At 47.6% G+C, this 20469-nt stretch overlaps 2 protein-coding genes across 5 annotated transcripts in view; both read left to right on the forward strand.

Moving 5' to 3' along the window:
• The window catches only part of CDC16 (cell division cycle 16), a gene marked incomplete at its 5' end in the record, with an annotated part of 41886 nt that extends 27085 nt beyond the window's left edge, over window positions 1–14801 (forward strand). For 2 of the 4 annotated variants that reach the window (XM_027776217.1, XM_027776220.1), the window contains 6 exon segments: window positions 2176–2328; window positions 4188–4251; window positions 6496–6557; window positions 7448–7583; window positions 10288–10378; window positions 14331–14801. In XM_027776217.1, coding sequence (XP_027632018.1) covers window positions 2176–2328; window positions 4188–4251; window positions 6496–6557; window positions 7448–7583; window positions 10288–10378; window positions 14331–14590 — 766 coding nt within the window. 4 annotated transcript variants of the gene reach the window in all.
• A 5521-nt stretch (window positions 14802–20322) lies between these two features.
• Window positions 20323–20469, forward strand: part of UPF3A (UPF3A regulator of nonsense mediated mRNA decay) — a gene marked incomplete in the record, with an annotated part of 25151 nt that continues 25004 nt past the window's right edge. The window contains 1 exon segment of the mRNA XM_006159694.3: window positions 20323–20428. Coding sequence (XP_006159756.2) covers window positions 20323–20428 — 106 coding nt within the window.

Below are 20469 nucleotides of genomic sequence, written 5' to 3' on the forward strand. Positions count from 1 at the left end.
CTCTCTGAGGTTTGAGTTGAATGAAGAAAAGCTGCAAGTGAGGCTTTTCTAGGAGCTTCCAGACAGATCCAAGAGTGACAGTCTCCAGGACGTTTGAGGAGTTCCGGACTCCTCTGTTCCCTCCAGTGGCTGCAAGGCTGATGGTGTCGAGCTGCGTGTCGCGAGGTTGCTGGTCTGTGAGGCTGGTATGAGCCTGGACAGGGGAGATGGGCTGCAGTGGGTTAAAGTGCCCCAAGATTGGCTTTGTGGTCGAGCCCCCCAGCTGTCTTGGATATGCACTCCTCAGAGGTGTTTTTTTGTTTTTGTTTTTTAGATTTGTTCTATAAGGTGTGTGCACTCGTTGGAGAGAGGCGGAGAAAGAGGGAAAGTGAGAAATGACCCCACATGGGGGATGGCCATGCACAATCTCCTCTCCAGTCTCCCCTCAGGATTTTGGGCGAGCACCTACATGTATCTGGCATGATTTTCAAGCCACCACATCTGGGACTTGAACTGTGGTCAGCCATGCGGGAGTCCAGTGCCTTAACCACCACACACCTGCTGGCCCCCGCTTCTTACATATTTGTAAGCCCTTGGTTAATTTCCAGAGTTCTGAAAAGCTGCCTTGGACAGTCTTTGCCACTCTTTGTACTGCTGCTATGGCGTAGGTTTTGCAGGTCCTTACTGTTACGGCTACTGACGGACTTCTCCGTAACAGCGATGGCGGGATAGTCATAACGGTGATTGAAAGGGACGGAATGGTCTGGGTAGATATCTGAATTGAGTCTCAAAGCAGAACTTACATGTATGTAACTATTACCAAATTTTTATATGCAGTGAAACTAATCTCTAAGATCATACAAACTATCAAAGACTGTCAAGGTTAGGGACAGAGGTCTGTCTCACTCCTGAGAGGTGCTTTCAGCCCACATGCTAGGCTCTTTAGTTGAGGTTTTTTTTCAACAGAGAACTTTTTATTCTTTTTTTTTTTTTTTTTTGGAGAGGTTTTCGCTGTAGGGCGCGTGCGCTCGCCAAACAGACAGAGAGAGACAGAGAGACAGAAAGTGAGAAATCACCGCCCAGGGGGGATGGTCACGCTGCAGTCCCTTCCCCTCCATTCTCCTCTCGGGATCTTGGGCACACACGCACACGTGCCCGGAATGAGTTTTAAGCCACCGGGTCCGGGTCGCGAACCGCAGTCGACTACGTGGGAGTCCAGCGACATAGCCATTACGCTAACTGCTGCTTCCTGAGAACTTTATATTCTTTTGTCTGTTAAATGTTTCTTCCCTTTGCCCCTCACACGCACTCTCTACCACCCATTTAGAAAGTGTGCTTATTTCTTCCTTCTATGAGAGAGACAGAGACAGAGAGACATCTCCAGCAGGGTCCCCACTGTAGCCCAGCCAGCTCGGACTGTGGGCAGCACGGGGCATCCTTGGTGATGTGGGGAGGCCATGGGACACAGGCCCGGGACCACCCGTGGGTGTGGTATCACCACCACTGCTGTGGCTGGCCCGTGTGCAATAAAGTCTTTTTTTGACAGGCAGGGTCTTGCTACGCCCAGGTCAATGACAGAATTTTAATCTGGGTCATGACTCTTTATTAAAACCAAAGTACATTCCAAGCAGTTAGTCAGCGGATGGCGATGTTCTCCGAGGTCTCAGAGGTCTCAGTGCATCTGTAGGTGCAGCCAGTGGCCCATCCTGTGCCTGCGATAACCGGACGTAGTCCGCTCTGCCTGCAGCTGTCTCACAGGCCGGACCTAGAGTCCATGCACATAGTACGATTCAGGATTTTCACTGTGAAGCTGAGAATAACAGATTTTCATGGAAACCCATCAAGGTAGAAAAGTGAGAGGAAGCTCCAGAAGAGGAAGTGGGATTTACAGTCTTGAGGGATAAGGATTGGTCATTACTAAGGAGATGGCAGACAGTGGCAGGCCTGTGACCTCAGCACAGAGGACCTGCCCTCTGCTTTAGCTGTGGCATCATAGATAGGGTGCTGCCTGGTTCTGGAAGTGGCAGCTGGGGAGCCTGAAAGCCCACGAGACAGTCCTGGAATGTCTGGACTAAGGAAAAGGAGCTCTGTGTTTGGCTTTGTATTTTCCAGATATAATTTGACGCTGACAAATTACTTTCTGCTCAATTACCAAGTTGATGGTGTTGAATATGTGAAATTCTCCATTATTCTTAGGTGTCATTTGCCAATGTTGTATATCGGATTAGAATATGGCTTAACCAACAACTCAAAACTGGCTGAAAGATTTTTTGGCCAAGCTCTGAGCATTGCACCTGAAGACCCTTTTGTCATGCACGAGGTTGGCGTGGTGGCGTTCCAGAATGGAGAGTAAGTGCCAAGACTGCAGCCTCTTCCCCTGGGTTTATGTGGTCAGACCAGTTCCTTCGGAGACTTTTATTTGAAATATTCTGGTTTCAAGGGAGGTAAGCGGTTAAGAAGGAAAAACAAACTTTTAGCCTGCATTTCCTTCGAGCACGAAGCTCAGGTGTCAGTCCTCCTATGACCTGGGCTTACCTGGGCCACGTTACTGGCCGGGTGAGATCAGTGAGGTCCTGTGGATTGGCCTGTGTGCTATAGAGCTTCTCGGCACTGCTGAGTTTGTCAGGAGCAAAGGCCGTACATTTGAGGGGCCTCCACGGGCAGGGGGATATATTTTCTGTTCAGATACTGGTAAATTAGAAAATCAGTTTAACTTGAATGACCTGGTAAATTGAAGCTTTAAATCTTCAGTATCCGTGGGATAGTGATTTAGCCTTATACTGAAAGAGAAAAATATCTGTCACCCTTCACATTTAGCTAGACTCTGCGTAAACACAGAAGCAGAAAATCTGTGCCGACTCATTGCTGCTGTGGTGCCTGTGCTGAGACCTAGGTCCTTTCAGTGCAGAGAGGCTGAGGCGTTTTCAGAGAGAATGATGCGTATGGTAGTCGGTCTTTACGTTTGCACTCACCCACTCCCTGAAGTTTACGGGAGCTCCAGACTAGCACTGTAGGTGCGCTCACAGCCACCCGTGGGCGCACAGGTGGGAGGGACAGGTCTGCCAGCCTGCACTCCCAGCTGCCTCGAATAAGGCTGTGTCCTGCCTTTTTGTCTCGGCTCATGCTGAAAACAGGTGTGCTCTTTGTGACTGGTTTAATGCTGTGTTTTCCACATTTTTGTGCTTTTTGTTTGGGATTTCACTATTAAGACAATCCCCTAGCACCTATTAAAATACTATCTGGCATTCAAGCCCTCGCAGCTGTGAGAGGTGCCTCCTGGGGAATCCAAGAGCCAGGTAAGTTTTGCGATAGGTAGTGTTTTCAAACAGAAATGCACGTAAAACAAAAGAGTACACATCAGTTACCTCATGAAAATGTGACCCTGGAGGTTTGCAGGACCCTTGTTCTATTTCCTGGGAGCAGTGGGTGAACATTCGTGACTTTTTTTTTGGAAAGGTTTTTACTATATAGCGTGTGCGCTCGCCAGAAAGACAGACAGTGAGAAATCAGCCCCCAGCGGGGATGGCCACATTCCAATCCCTTCTCTTCCATTCTCCTCTCAGGATGTTGGGCGCGCACGCATGCGCGCCTGACGTAAGTTTAAGCCACCAGGTCTGGGACTCAAAACGTGGTCGACTACATGGGAGTCCAGCAACATAACCATTATGCAAACTGCTGGTCCCACATTCGTGACTTTATAGAGCATAAATTTCTCGGAAAATGAGAATCAGATTGATCTCTTAAATTTTAAATCTTTGACTTGGGTCCCTAAAGGTGATCGTTTATCGGACTTACCCTTGAAATCTAAACAATCACTTTTTCTTTCTTTCTTTTTTTTTTTTTTAATATTTTTGCTATAGGGTGTGTGTACTCACTAGAGAGACAGAGACAGACAGAAAGTGAGAAATCACCCCCCATGGGGGATGCCACAACACGGTCCCTTCCCCATATCTCCTCCTGGGCATGCACGCACATGTGCCCGGTGTGAGTTTTCAGCCTCGCTGGGTCTGGGACTTGGAACCGAGGTCGGCTACGTGGGAGTCCAGCAACGTGATCATTACGCCATCTGCTGGACCCATGAACAATTACTGTTAGCAGTTTATCCCATTTTATTTTTAATACTATGAGAGAAATATTTAAATTTTTCTTAAAATGTGTACACTTGGTAACTTTGAATAATCTGCAGCCTTTTTTTTCTTCTATTCTAGATGGAAAACAGCAGAAAAATGGTTTCTTGATGCTTTGGAAAAGATTAAAGCAATTGGGAATGAGGTATTGTGTGTTATCTAGTGCACACTCGTATGTTTGTACCTGTAGGGTTAGGGAGATAAGGTGTCTCGCCTAGAAGAATGTAATCTTTTTTTTTTTTTTTTTTAATAACAAATGGATTGTTCAAATTGTCAGGGAGTCAACTTTCACTACACGGTAAAAGTTGGAGTTTGTCTCTAGGAGGGCAGGTGGTTGGTGTTTGCTCACGGAGAGGGCTGTAGCTTCACAGGAGGGTACCAACTCTGTTAGCTGAGTGAGTGGAATGGGACACAGGTGCCGCCTGGACACTGGGCACTGCTCTAACGTGGTGGTCCTCCCCTGGTACTTAAGAGAACTTCATCTGGCTGAAGTGTAGCTGTAGGCAAGGCTAGGGTGTAGATAGATACCCTTCCACCCCAGACCCCTCAGCGCTGCTCGCTCTGTGTCCTGAGTGTGTGTGCAGACCTCTCGGTGTTGAGAATATTTGACCGAGTTCTGTCGTGTTAGAAATGTCCCCTATAAGTGGGTGCTTGTGAATTAACCTCCAGCTAGCAAGGATGTGTGCACCCTGGCTTTATTTTAAAGTAGTAACAGGGTTGGGGCCCCAAGCCTCTGTTAGGGATTTTATGTTACTGCTCTTCTGAGTCCTGATTATGTTTGTTCACAGCTTTCTTACTCTGTCCTGTTAAGATTCTCACTGCCGTGTGCACCCCCCACCTTCCTTCTCTAATAGCTTCTCTTTGGCAGATAGCTCTGCAGGTCCTCTGACAGATGGTATCTTCCGCTCTCCACAGACAACTTTGTTTGCCTTGACCTCGTGTCTTTGGTCATCTGAACTGTGAACACTGTATTTCCATGTGTTCACACATGGTAAACGTTTATTTAAGTCAGGTTCTTCCTTAGCTGAGTCTTGGGTCGTTCACGACTATCTAAATTCTTTGTTAATCTGGGTATGTACTAATACGTCATCTTGCCAATTTTGAAAGAATTGAATGCTATGCTAACCCCTTAGCATCACCTGGAAGCTTTTTAGAGGTGCAGAGTCCCAGAGTTCTCAAACCTGAATGTGCAGTTTTAACGAGATCCCCAGATGGGTCTTGTGCACTGAGGTTTGAGAAGCACGACCCCAGACCACACCGAAAGTTGAAACTGTAATCTTTGATGAATCTTAGGCACTTGCAGTCTTATGGAAATGTATAGTAATGGTTTTAAGTCCAAAAACAATACTATTGAAGTGTCCAAATGCCCACTAGCTTGTAGAAGGGAAAATGCTGTGTTTCTGCTTTGTAGGCTGTGGTAAATGTCAGGGTAGCCAGAGAGCAGCTGCCTAGGAATGGCTGCAGGCGTCAGACTGGGGCCAGTCTCCCTGGAGACAGTGTGGCCCCAGCTGCATGCCTGGAGGCGACGTGAACCAGCCTGTGGGCACACCCTCGGCATTAGGTGTGGCAGAGCAGTCGTGGCTGGCCATTCCCGCCCTCAACTCTGACTAACTGTGTAAAAAGCAAGTGTGCAGTAGTGCACAGTGTCGCTGAGGAGATAAGGCCCTCACGAAGAATGCTGTTTGTCCAGACATGAGGGTGCTGCATCGTGGCCCTGTGGGTGGCTAGATAGAAGCCCGGTGCATTTCACGGCAGAGGACGGTCTGTGCAGAGGTTGGCGCTAATTCAGTATTGCTTGAATTGAGTTCAGAGAACAGGCAGGAGGGTTAAGTGGATCATTAAGGGCCTTGGAAGTGACGATGCTAAGTGTGCACCTGTCTTGAGGAGAGTGGGGACATGAGGGCCTTCAAGGGATCGGCATGGTCAGGCCTTTGGGACGGGTCTGAGGCAGGATTGGTGGGGAAGCAGGGCGAAGTGGCTAAGTCATACCCAGGGTGTAGGATGAGCCAACCCTGGTCATTCTTGGCAGGCCAAGGGTGACATGGGGGCCATTTACTGAGTAGTAGGGTGCTTGGGGGATGAGGTTAGGGCCTGGGGTGGCAGGAGAGGGGTTCAGTGTGAATCACATTAAGGTGCACTTGAGGTCCCTGAGTGCAGCAGCAGGCAATAAAGATTCTGGTGCTTCAGGGAATGCTCAGGGCTGCAGGGATGTGGCTGGCGCTTCAGCATGGATGGGCTCTTGGAAGAACTGTGCCTGCCAGTCAGCACATGTGCCCGCCTGGTGCTGTGGCAGAGACAGGTCTGGAGACAACCAGCGTGCAGGGGCATTGGGTGACTCGGCTGCGCTGTGATGTGTGTAACTCGTTGGCCTGGTGCTGCTGTGTTTCAGGTAACAGTTGACAAGTGGGAACCTTTGTTGAACAACTTGGGGCATGTCTGCAGAAAATTGAAGTAAGTGAAGTAGAGCATTTTCAGAAATGTATGTTGTGACTGAAAGCTTACTTAATTTTGAAAAACCTTTTCTGTGTGTTTTATGCCATGAGACCTTTCAGCTTTCTTGTGCTTCCTTGGCTGCTTAGATTATAATAGGTGTCAGAATTACCATTTTATAGTTTCTCGCTGTTGTTTTAGTTTTATTTGGAAAACATTGATAATTACAGTAATTTTCGTAGAGAAAAAATTCTTCAGGACAGGAGAATCTAATTAAAATCATATCTATATTCTAACTTCTCTTTGGACTTTTCTGCTATGATCTGATGACAGTTGCAAAGCGAATTATTTGGTGAAGCACGTCTGGGAAGCCCCAGGTCATCCGGAATTTAATAGCTCTCATTGCAGATGTCTCTTAAGTCTTTACTGTGCATTTGAGCTGCAGCATTTCCCAAACTTAAGCATAAAAACTTTTTCCCCACAAATGAGTTACAGGGCACATATCCCAGAGATCCTTGAGAACACTGTTCTAAGGAACTCGTGGACCTTACTGCAAAACTCCTTGGCTCCTTTTAACCAACCCTGCCTGAAAGGGTTTGTTGCTTCCCCATCACTGTAGCCTGGGAAGGCAGGGCATGGCAGAGTGAAGGCCAGGAGGCAGGGCATGGGTTCTGCTTCCATGTCCCATCAGCCTCCGGAAAGAACGAGCAGGTGCCTGTGGCAGGCCTTGAGCTAGCGTCTCAAGGTTTGAGCTGCTGCAAGGGCTGCGGGACAGTTGCCGGTGTAGACTTGCCTGGTACGGGACAGTGTGTCTTACCTGAACTCTTAGATGGGTGCCCATCTTCTATGAGGGTTTGGGGCTCTTACTGGGCCCAGGAGCTTCCCCGCCCCCCACTGTCTCTCTCCTGCAGAAAGTACGCCGAGGCACTGGACTACCACAGACAGGCGCTGGTGCTGATCCCTCAGAACGCGTCCACCTACTCTGCCATCGGGTATATCCACAGTCTGATGGGCAACTTCGAAAATGCCGTGGACTACTTCCACACTGTGAGTCTTCTGTCTGTTCCTGACTCTCCATCTTGGTAGCACTCACCACTTTTCCTTAAAGCCTTTCTTGGGGCCTGCAGGTGGTATGATGAAGGTGCTAGATTCCCACCATAGCCATCCACAGTTCAAGTCTCTGACCTGGAGGCTTGAAAATCACGTCGGATGTGTGTGTATGTCCCAAATCCTGAGAGAAGAATGGAGAAGAGGTTGTGGCGTGACCATCACCCTGGGAGGAGATTTCTCACTTTCCCTCTCTCTGCCTCTGTCTCTTTGGCAAGTGCACACACACTTTGGCAAAACCATTTAAAAAAAAAAAAAAAAAAAAAAAACAACTCTTTTCTGGGAAGTTTTATTTACTTTTTTTTTTTTTGTAATTTCTTATTCCTTTCTCATGAGAGAGAGAGGGAGACACACATACCTCCACAGGGACTTGCTATGCTGCAGTCCCTTCTGTGGGCTCCCAGCCCCCAGGAGCACGGGTGTCCCCCTGTATGCAGGCATTTTGAGCTTGCCCCAGGTCCTGAGCCTGGGGCTCCCGTATGGCTCCAGTGTTAGGCTGCTGCGGCCTGCCCTTGTGCCACTGTGGGGCAGCTCTGCAGAGAGCTCCATGCATGTGGGGCAGTGGCCACAGCCCAGCAGCCCATGGGAGACCTGGCCTCCAAGGGTGGCAGCACACGCTGCCCAGCTGCACTTGCCACTGTCCGCCTGGGCTTCGCGCTTGGGCTGGGAGCACAGCATCCCTGTTTGCAGCGAGAGCAGTGGAACTCCCAGGCTTTCTTCTTAACTGCTCTTAAAGTGAATGGCCTGAGGTCACTTTAGTAGGTAAACAGCAAGGTGTGCACCCATAAGGAGAGAATCTCCCCGTCATCTCTCTTCTGCACTTCATCAAGCCAGCGACGCTGTTAATAAGAGAGATTACCACAAGGATAAAGCACTTCCAGTTAAACTCTTTGTGTTTAGGTTCTTGTGGTAGGGTGTGTGTACTTGCCAGAGAGACAGAGAGACACAGAGGGAATGTGAGAAGTCACTCTTTAGGAGGGTGGCTATATTGCAGTCCCTTCTTTGTTCTCTCGGGATTTTGGGCACACACACACACATGCAGCTGGTGTTTCTTTCTTTTCTTTTTTTTGGAGAGGTTTTTGCTGTAGGGTATGTGCACTCGCTGGAAACAGAGAGACAGAAAGCGAGAACCCCCCCCCTGAGTGGGATGGCCATGCTACAGTCCCTTCTTCTCCAGTCCCCTCTCAGGATTTTGGGCACACATACACGTGCCCAGTGTGAGTGTCAAGCTGCTGGGTCTGAGACTCGAACTGTGATTGACTGCATGAGAGTCCAGCGACATAAACATACCATGTGCTGGTCCCAATCCGGTATGATTTTCAAGCCACCCTGTCCAGTACTTGAAACATGCTTGGCTCTATGGGAGTCCAGTGCCTTAACGACCTGCTGGTCCCACCAATTAAACTTTAGTACAATTTTTCTTGTCACTTGATTTTTTTGGTACTTGGAAAAAGTACTCTTCTGTACATACTTGGACACAAGTTTTTTTTTTTTTTTTGGAGAGGTTTTTCACTATAGGGCACGTGCGCTCGCCAGACAGAGAGAGACATAGAGACAGAAAGCGAGAAATCACCCCCCAGGGGGGATGGTCACGCCGCAATCCCTTCTCCTCCATTCTCCTCTCGGGATCTTGGGCACGCACCCACACGTGCCTGGTGTGAGTTTTAAGCCACTGGGTCCAGGATGTGAACCGCGGTCGACTACGTGGGAGTCCAGCGACATAGCCATTACACTAACTGCTGGTTCCCCTTGGACACAAGTTTTTGTCTGGGGTCACTCTAGACATAAATTTAAAAACCAAAAGTGAAATACATGGCTATGACGTTCAATCCAAGTGGTCCATAACCCTGTTTTCTCAAAGTGGTGTCCTGGTCACAACACGCATGCTGCCCTTGCTGAATTAATTCCCCCAGCCATGGACCCCACTCTGCAACCCGCTGACGTGTTGAGGGTTTCCAGTGTGACACACACGTCTCTGGCCATCCTGAGGTGCGCCGTCGGGGCTGTGCCACCTCACGACGACCGGTGTCTCCCAGACGGGAGCCCGCACCACAGTGGTGACGGACCAACAGTCCTCCCAGGTTCAGAAGCATTAGCGTTTGAGAAAATGTGGATCTTAAGATCAGTGAACGAATGGTATCTGTAGGAGATAAAATACAAGGAAATGAAATACATTCAAAGGTAAATTCGTGAGTGGTGGGTTCGTAACTGACTTTAAAGGGCTAATTGGAGGTTTTCAGGCTAGGTGAAGTCTTAAAGATGCCGTTTGACAGCCAGAACTCTGAGCGAGGTAGGAATTGGAAGCACACAAGGGCTTGCCCTCGCACGCGTTGTCTGAGATGTGTACCTGAGTCATCCAGAATATACTCCTTGTCACTGAGCTAGGGCAGGAGGCTCAGAGGCTGCGTGTGGGGGTGCCATGTGCAGTTCTTTGAGGGAAGGGTTTGAAGGGCAAGGATTGAATAGTATAGGGAGCCCCCGGGAGCTTGCTTGACCGTCATCTGCTACTCCAGTCTCACAGGTATACCCACCAACACCCACTCTGGGCACCTGGAAGGTAACAGAGTGGATCAGTGTGGGAGTATCTTTAAACAAAAGAAAAGGAAATGTATTTTCTTTTAATAACGGTGTTCCTTTGTGGCAGGCCCTTGGTCTCAGGCGAGATGACACGTTTTCTGTTACAATGCTTGGTCACTGCATCGAGATGTACATTGGTGACTCTGAAGCTTACATTGGTAAGATGGTGCTTACTAGCATTATACTCCATGTTTTACTGTGGCCTGTATATCTCAGCATGAGTTTTCAGATTCTCATCCAAGGGTCTACGTGTATCTTTCTAACTATTCTAACTACATCTATGTCAAGAAACTCCATTTAGTTTGTAAGAATAGTGCTGTGGGAGTAGTGCCTCCAGTGTCTGCATTTCAAAGCTGAATACTCTCTGTGCAAAGTACTGTAGAGACATGTCAAGCACTTTCTGCAGCACAGCCCACCTGACTGCATAATGGAGACGGGATCTCAGTGGTGTCTCTGGCCTTGCTTTGTAATGCAGGGTGGTATAATAGCACTCGACGTTTGGGTGAGGTTTGAGATGCCTTACATATTTAACAGTGATAAGTAATTTCTTTAAAAATGGTTCAATAATAAACAGATATATCAGGGTACGTTTGGATCGGTCGTCCTTAGGTCGTCCTCTTAGCTGAGGAGGGTGCATTGAGGTTAAAGCTTAGATTTGACCTTGAAATACAAAATATGAAACAAAGGTACAAAAGGGAAAAACACAATAAATCGGGCTTAAGTAAAATTAAGAACTTCTGATCATCAAAAATATCATTAAGGGCCAGCTCCATATAGTTGGGCTAACACTGCACAGAAGCTGGACCCACATAGCCAACCAGGGTTCATGTCCTAGCCCAGGACCCTGACAGGGTGGAGAACTGGAGGACAAAGGATTGCAGTGTGAGCAGACTCCATGGGCTATCTTCTCACTCTCATGTATGTAACTTCTGGCATTAAAAAAATAAAAAATGGGACCAGCAGGTGTGGCATGGTAGTTAAGGTGCTGGACATTCCCACATGGCCGACCATGGTTCGAGTCTCAGACCCGGTGGCTTGCTTTCTCACTTTCCCTCTCTCTCTGTCTCTCTCTAGTCAAGTTAAAATAAATGAATAAATAAATAAAATTAAATAATTCTTAAAAAAATAAATTAAAAATAAATGAAAAATAAAAGACAGTGAAGGCCAGCAGGAGGCATGGAGGTTAAGGTGCTAGATCCCATGTGGCCGGCTGGATCCATGTGACCCAGCTCCTTGAAAATCATGCTGGGTACATGTGTGCATGCCCAAAATCCCAAAAGGAGAATGGAGAAGGGATTGTGGTAAAGCCATCTCCCCTGGGAGGTGATTTTTCATTTTCTCTTTGTCTCTGGCTAGTTAGTACACACACCATGGCAAAAACGAAAAAAAAAAAAACAAAAAAACAATTGACAGTGAGAGGCATGCCATAGCCTGGAGAGAAGACTCAGCATGTAGATTTGGCAAAGAGCTCATGTCTAAAATAAAAATAAAAATAAAATCCTGCTAGTAAGACAACGGGTAAAGAAAATGAGCCAAATGTTTGAAAAAGAGCTTCACCAAAGAGGGTACCCAGGCATTTATGAAGCAAATAAAGATGCAGTGCACATCCTCTGTATGGCTCAACTCCATTAGACATGGGCAGTGCCTGGTGTGGTGATGTGGGACTACCATGAGTCATGATACTGATTACTGGTGGGTTTCAAATGGGCACAGCCATTAGAGAGCTGTTTAACCCATCTACTGTAGGGAACGTAGCAGTTAACTGTAACAGCATGACAGTTACCTCTTGCTTTCCAATAAATCACTTCAAAACTTGGTGGCTCCAACTAATAGCAGTGTAGCATGCTCTCTTTGTTCATGCTGGACTGTGCTGTGCACACGCACACACAGAAGAGAGAGGAAGGAGGGGTGGCAAGCACCCTGCCCAGGATCTGGCCATGCTGGGATCCCCTTCTTCCAGTTCTCTAGCCCATTGGACTTTGGTCATTCGCACACTTGCCTGTTATGTTTCAAACTGACCAGGCCAGGGCTTTTTTTATTGGAGAGGTTTTTGCTATAGGGTGCGTGTGCTCACCAGACAGAGAGAGAGAGACATAGAGACAGAAAGCGAGAAATCACCCCCCAGGGGGGATGGTCACGCCGCAATCCCTTCTCCATTCTCCTCTCAGGATCTTGGGCACGCACGCACACGTGCCCGGCGTGAGTTCTAAGCCACCGGGTCCAGGACACGAACCGCGGTCGACTACATGGGAGTCCAGCGACATAGCCATTACGCTAACTGCTGGTTCTCCAGGCCAGGGATTTGAACTGCCATTGCCCTGGGGTGTGGCTTCTGTCGAGCAGCTCCTGACCTTTGCTCCATGCTAGCAGCCCACACCACGTTGTTCCCAGGGTCAGCAGGCTCACCAGCTGTCTGGCCTAGGTTTGCGAATGTGCCTGTGGGCATTCGACACCCGGCTGCATTAATGGTTTCAGATGGCCTCACTCACAGGGAGAGCCTCAGTGGGGACAGTTGGGCATGCTCTGCAGTGCCGGGGTGAGATTCAAAGATTCAGAACTCTGGAAGTTGGAGGTGGCTTGGTAACACTCCATCAGGTTCTTCTAATCAGAGCAAGTCACGTAATTAAGCTAGTCACCACAGAAGGGGCTGTGCAAAGGTGAGGATGACAGGGTGATCAGGATGGAGACCTGTCACAAGGCGTGTGTCCCAGCAGCTTTACTCAGGGTTGGGCCAGCCCCAGCAAGTGCCTGTTACCAAGGCCACACACGGGGTCACTCTCGGCTACTTTAGTCGTAGCAGCACCTAACAGTGACCTAGATGTTTGCCAGTAGGTGAAAGGAGAAAGAGTAGTTTGATCATAAAACCAGATACTACATGATCTAAGAGAACTGACCTACTAAACCATGTAGTAACATGAGTGAAAGTCACAGGGTTCTTTTCTTCCTTTTTTGGGGGGAGAGGTTGTTGCTCTAGGGCATGTGCACTTGCCAGAGAGACAGAAAGTGAGAAATCACCACCCCCCAGGGGTGATCTTGGGCACGGATGCACACGCGCCCCATGTGAGTTTAAGCTGCCGGGTCCGGGACTCAAACCGCAGTCGGCTACATGGGAGTCCAGCGATATAGCCATTACGCCAACTGCTAGTCCCAGTGTCACAGGTTTTAACAAAACTGTGTGTGTACTGATTATTTCAATTTATAGGGAAACTAGTAATGAAGTCGAATAGCTATTTCCTGGAGTGGTGACCAGGAAGGGGCACAGAGTGGGCTTGAGGAGTTTCTGCCTGTCCTGGTTATGTGGATTATATTAGTTCACCAGCCCATGCACTTACAGGGGAACACACTTTACCAAGTTTCTATGCTATAGGCCAATTAAATTTAAAAAATAAAGACAAACAAAAACAAGCTTGAGTTGAGGTATTTATCTCAAGTCCTGGGCTGAGACCTCAGCTCAGCCCCTTGGTAGTCCCTAGGACTGGGGCAAATCTGAACCTCAGTTTCCTCTTTGTTCCAGAGGACTTGTGAGGCTTGGCTGTGAAATGCAGTTGTAGTCAGACGCTTTCCCTGTCCCTGCGAAGGGACCGTCTGAGGGGACGTCCATGTTTATCATTGATTGCTTACCAGTTCTTTTGGAGGCTTGCATGTCAGTTTGCCAAGCCTATTCCATGCCTGTTCCAGAAAGCTGTTTGAACTGTGTGAGACACATCTTGTTTATATCAGAAACAATTGGACCTCATACATCTCTGTTCAGATCGTAAGGTTTCGATAGGAGGGAAATGCATTGCCCTCCGTTTTGGTTTTTGTTCGTGTAAGACTTGTGAACACCCCTGGTAGACAGACCACAGACATTCGTGTCCGAGGGTGGCCCATCGAGTGGGTGGCAGTTGAACCACACTGAAATGCAGCCACTGTGCTTCTAGCAGTCTTGCCAACATCTCCCTCGAAAATGGTGAGGAGAAAAAAAAAGATGGAAATGTTCTTTTCCCTTTCCGATCTGTATTTGTGCTCTTAAAAGTATGACTTAAATGATAGACAGTGTTATGTAATGATGGAAATGAAGATAAATGGTGGAATTTCTTATTTTATTCTAATTATGGTGTTTCTTTTTAGGAGCAGACATTAAAGACAAATTAAAATGTTATGACTTTGATGTGCATACAATGAAGACACTAAAAAACATTATTTCACCTCCGTGGGATTTCAGGGAATTTGAAGTAGAAAAACAGACTGCCGAAGAAACCGGGCTTGCACCATTGGAAACCTCAAGGAAAACTCCTGATCCCAGACCTTCCTTGGAAGAAACCTTTGAGATCGAAATGAATGAAAGTGACATGATGTTAGAGACATCCATGTCTGACCACAGCACGTGACTGCAGCAGGGGCTGGTCCTGTCTGTCCGAGCGTAGGTCAGTATTCCTCCACAGCCTTGCTGTGTCCTAGGAATGTCTCACTCCTAACATGAATCCAAACTGCATCCCTACATTTAGGGACAGACCTGGACAGCACACCTGCAAGATGGGTTCTGATTTCTGAATCTACAATGTAGTTACACTAGTGGAATAAAGAAGGTAAACCATCTAGCATCTCTTTCTTTTCCAGTGACGTTTTATCTTGGACCACGTTAAGTGCACAGAGACATGAGGATAGACAGAGGGTGCACATGTGCCCTTGCCCTCTCCCTGCTGTCGATATCTTACGTCACCACAGAACACAGGCCTGACCACAAAATTGACACTGGTGTGTTACTGTTGACTGAACTCGAGGTTTTATTTGGGTTTTACCACATTTCCCTGAATGCCTGCTTCCTGTCCAAGGGTCCCATCCAGGTCGGCACACGCTACAGTCAGAACTCACATCTCATTGATGCTCTTCAGTCTGTGATAGTTTCTTGGACATTTATCTGTGTTTCTCTTGATAGTTTTCAGATGCACTGGTCAAGTGGTCTGTAGGACATCCTTCCTCTTTCAGGTGTGACTGTCACAACAGGACTGGGATTACTGGAGTTAGGATAAAATAGCATAGAGCAGCAGTGCTTCTCCACGTCCCATTGGAGTGCTCCAGCTCTACATGGTTAGCGCTGGCCACACTGCTGCCTGATCAGGTCACTGCTTTCCCCGCTGTTATGCCTTGGGCGAGGGAGTTTGAGCTCCACACACCGGGGAAGCAGTGTCTGCACTCTTGGAGGTCCGTCCCTTCCCTGCCATCTGTGGATATGCCTGGTCACTTACCACCACAGACCCAGATGTCCTTATGTTTGGGCTTGTAATCCTACTTGGCAATTCTTATTTCTTGGCTTATGTGGTTTCAGCATTGGCAGTTGGGACTTCTTCCACCTTGGCTCCTGCGGCTGCTTCCCCTGCTTGGTAAAATAACCAAGTATGGAGTCGTCCGCTAGGATGTCAATGTTTACCAGCCGGAGTAGAGCATTACCACACGGGCACACAGAGTCAGTAAGGGTAGGGAGCAGAGGGGGAAAGGGACACATGGAAATTGTGCTTTCTGTTCAGTTTCCCACAGACCTAAAGCCACTGTACGAAATATGGTGTACTGATTTAAAAAAATAAATGTATATAATGCTACTTTAACCTTTTTTAAGAATACAGCTCTGTGGCATTGGCTCCCTTTACCTATTGGGCAGTCATCGCCTGGGGCTCTTCGTTACCCGAGACCGACTGCCTACCATACTCATACTCACAGGGGTGACTCCCCCCACCCCGTAACTCCTGACTACTTCTGTCTCTACCTCTGCCTGGTCTGGGCATTTCATGTGAGTGGAATCACTGTGTGTCCTTTTGTGTCTGGTATTTTAGAGTGACACCGTCAGGGTCACCCGTTGTCAAACTCACTAGATCCCATCCTCTCTGTGCCTGAGCACCAATCACACCCACTCCCTGGCTGGTGGGCACGGGTGTCGTTTCTGCCTTCTCACTGCCAGTAAGGCTGCTGTGCAGACAGTGCATGCTGTGGGGGCCTTGTCTTCAGTCCCTTCTCCTTGAGGAGCTGCCAGATTTCCCACAGTGGCTGCCCCACTTTATGTGATGTACACGGGTTCCAGTTCCATACCTTCACCAACACATTATTTTCTGCTTTTTCGAGGCTATCCAATATTATGGATATAAAGTGGTATGTCATGATTTAGTTCTTCACTTCCCTGAAGATGAATGGTGCGAGCATCTTTTCATGGCTTGTTAGCCATTCGTGTATCTTTGGAGACCCATATTTTAAGTCTTTTGCCTTTTTTTTTTTGTGGGAGAGATTTTTGCTGTAGGGCATATGCACTTACCAGAGAGACAGACAGTAAAAAATCACTCCCCGGGGGTATGGCCACACTGCAATCCCTTCTCCATTCTCCTCTCGAGATTTTGGGCACACAAGCCCAGTGTGAGGTTTTTGGGGTTTTTTGTTTTTGTTTTTTAATTATTTAATTTTATTTGTTCATTCATTTTATTTTAATTTGAACAGAGAGAGACACAGAGAAAGAGGGAAAGGGTTTCCACCAGGTCTAGGACTTGAACCATGGTTGGCCATGTGGGAATGTCCAGCGCTTTAATTACCACGCCACCTGCTGGTCCCCTGGCCCGGTGTGAGTTTTAAGCTGCCAGGTCCAGGACTTGAACTCCAGTCAACTACGTGGGAGTCTAGTGACGTAACCATTACGCCATTGGCTGGTCCCTCTGCCTGTTTTTAAACTGAGTTGTTACCTCTCTTGTTGCTTCACTATTTGTTTATGAATGAATGAGGTTTTTTGCTCTAGGGCACGTGCGCTTGCCAGAGACAGACACAGAAAGTGAGAAGTCACCCCCAAAGGGATGGCCACGCCACATTCCCTTCTCCATTCTCCTCAGGATCTTGGGCACGCACACATCACGCACACATACGCGCCCGGCGTGAATTTAAGCCATTGGGTCGAGGACTTGAACCGCAGCTGACTACATGAGCGTCCAGCAACGTAGCCATTATGCCATCTGCTGGTCCCTATTTATTATTTTTTTAATGCATTCTGGCTCATTGACCTGCTTTCAGATGGAGAGTTTATGCATGTCTCCCATGCTGTGCATTGCCTTTTCATTCTCTTGATAATGTCTTTTGAATGGTCATCTTAGTTATCTAAGTTGTTTATTTTTGTTGTTGCTTGTGCTTTTCATGTTGTTTAAGAAATGGTTTTTAAATCTAAGCTCAAGCAGGTTCACTTAACATTTTCTCCTAAGTTGTTAAATTTTAGGTTTGCTCCATTTGAGTTAATTTTTATAGCTATTATAAGGCAAGGGCCCAGCTTCATTCTTTTGTACGTCGAGATTCAGTTTTTTCAGTACCAGTTATTGAAGGGGCCTGTCCTTCCCCTCTGAGCAGTCTTACCATCATTATCTTTTTTTGGTATAGAATTATTTAATTTTATTTATTATTATTTTTTAATTTGACGAGTGTGAGAAAGGACGCCTTCAGGTCCAGGACTTGAACTGCAGTGAGCCATGTGGGAGTCCAGCACCTTAACCACCACACACCTGCTGGCCCCTTGGTATCCTTATATTAATCAATTGACCATAGAGGTGAGGAATTGTTTCTCAGCTCTCAATTTTATGTCTATCTTTAATACCATGCTATTTTGATTACTGTAGCTTTGTAGTAAGATTTTAGATCAGAAAGTGTGAGCCCTTCAACTTTGTTATTTTTCAAGATTGTTTTTGCTCTGTAGTTTCCTTGAATTTCCACATGAATTTTAGAATGGGTTTTCCATTTCTGCAAAAAATGCCATTGGGATTTTGATAGGGATTGCCTTGGATCTGCAAATCAGTTTGGGTAAGGCTTTTTTTTTTTTAAATTTTAATTTACATTTAATTGCATATATTTTTACAGTGTACAACATTGCTTTCTAAAAATCAAGAATACCATATCAGTCAAGACAAAGCCATCACCATACACATTATCAACAAATAGCTTTTCATTTTTTTGTTAAATAAACATACTTTTTTCTTCCCATGCCCTCCCTCCCTCCCTGACCCACATTTCTTTGTCCTTACTGCCTATAGGAATCTACGTTGTCCCACCCCACTTTCCCCCCCACTCACTGCCTCTAGTATTTACAGTTGCCCTCCCTGCTACCCTATCTCCCAAACTTCCCATTTCTGCTATAGAGGGTAATGTGTTCTTAACAATATTCATTCTTCTAATCTGTGAACACAAAATATTTTTCCATTTGTTTAGGTCTTTAATTTCCTTCAGTAAGGTTTTTTTTTTTTTTTTTTAAATAATTGCCAAAAGGGCATGTGTGCTCACAGGGTATGGGGGCAGGTGCAGCTCTGGCAGGGTGTGGTCACATCACATTCCCTCTGTCTCTCCATCCTGTCTGAATTTTGGGCATGCACACACACCTGATTAGATCTTCTAGCCACCAAGGCCAGGATTCAAAACATGATCAGCTATCTGGTCGTTGGAAAATTCATGACGCATTTCCTATGTGCTTCTATGTGGAAATGCATCTTGACTTTTCTGAGGACCCATATTGGCTGTGAATTTTTCATACTAATCATTTATCATGTTAAGTTTGCTTTTATTCCTAGGTTTTGTTTTGTTTTTGTTTTTTCATGAAAGGATGTGGATTTTGCTGAAAGCTTTTTCTGGGCCAGGTTTGATGATGAGTGTGGTGAGTTAAAGGGTTGAGACTGATCAAGGGAGTAGCAGTTAGCACATGAATAGAAAAAATGAGAAATAGAAAAAACAAGAATGAGAAAATAGTATTTAAAAATAAATCCTGGGAAGCTGTCAGGTGCTGTGGGGTTACGGTGCTAGAAGTCCCGCATGGTTGACCTGGTTCAAGTGTGAGGCAGCTTGCTTTTTCACTTTCCCTTTCTTCACTGTCTCTGGTCAAATTCAAAAAAAAAAAGATAAATAAATAAAAATAAATCCTGGGTCAGACCAGCCAGGCAGCAAGATGGTGAAGGTGTGGCTGGTTCCCACATGGCCATCTGCACCATTCTAATCCTGCTTCCTTTTGGGATTTTGAGCACACACACACATGTGCCTGGCATATGATTTTCCAGCCCAGGGTCAGTGGCACAGTTGGCCACGTGGGACCCAACGTCCTCACCAGTACACATGACTGGCCCCCATCTATATACGTGAGTCTCAGAAGTGCTGCTGCCTGTATTTGTGAGTGTAAGCACGTATAAACATTAGTAAACTTATGGCCAGCTTTGTGGGTGACAGGCCCTGAGCTGTTACTTGATGGAGCCGGCCCTCCCTCGGCTGTTGGGCAGTCACTTCTCCAGCCAAGGTTTGCCTGCAGCCCAGTGAAAGTGCCCGTGCTGACCACCGCTTAACCAGTTCTTAACCGTGACTGGTTCAAAGTTCATATTTCTTTTTCTTTTTCTTTTTTGAGAGATTTTCGCTATAGGGTGCGTGCGCTCGCCAGAGACAGACAGAAAGCGAGAAATCACCCCCCAGGGGGGATGGTCACGCTGCAATCCCTTCTCCAGTCTCCTCTCGGGATCTTGGGCATGCACCCACTCGCGCCCGGCGTGAGTTTTAAGCCACCGGGTCCGGGACGCGAACCGCGGTCGACTACGTGGGAATCCAGCGACATAGCCATTACACTAACTGCTGGTTCCCCAAAGTTCATATTTCTTTGGGAAAGAAAATAGCTGTGTCAAAGGGAAAAAGCTGTTAAGTACCTGGTGAGGCTAAGTCAAGTACAGCCACTGCGCTGAACCGTGGGTCCGCAGGGTGCGAGGCAGCCCTCGCACTCGCGAGGTGACCACGCTAGTGCAGGGAGACGGCCTGCGCAGAGGGCGAGGCCCTGCGGTTTACTGCCCCTTCTCCAAGGACCTTACCCTGCCAACACTATGTTCCCGGCTGGCTGTGTCCGCGCTGCTGTTCACACCGGGGTTGGTCCTAGCACAGGAGGGCTGTCCGGGCAGAGTCTGCGCCGGGTGACAACGCTCCCTTGCGCTGTAGTCCGTGCAGGCCGCCGTCTCCGAGCAAGGTAGCCGCCGTGTACAAAGATCGGAGTCACTTCCCAGCTCACGGCAAGGTGCTCTAGGCCCAGGATCCGGACTCGCAGGGACATCCTGCAAGCGCAGGCCAACCTTTCCACCGGGCACACCGCATGTGCGACCCGAAGTGCGGTTTTGACCTCCGACCCCGAAGCCCGGGCACTCAACAGTCAGAGCCCCCACCCCCGGGCTGGGCGGTGTCGGCCGAGTTCTCGCGAGGTCCCTGCCGCAGCGGGTGGAGACTGCTAGGCGGCGGGTGC

This window comes from Tupaia chinensis, unplaced genomic scaffold (assembly GCF_000334495.1).
Source record: "Tupaia chinensis unplaced genomic scaffold, TupChi_1.0 Scaffold000644_1, whole genome shotgun sequence".
NCBI classification, from domain to species: Eukaryota; Metazoa; Chordata; class Mammalia; order Scandentia; family Tupaiidae; genus Tupaia; species Tupaia belangeri.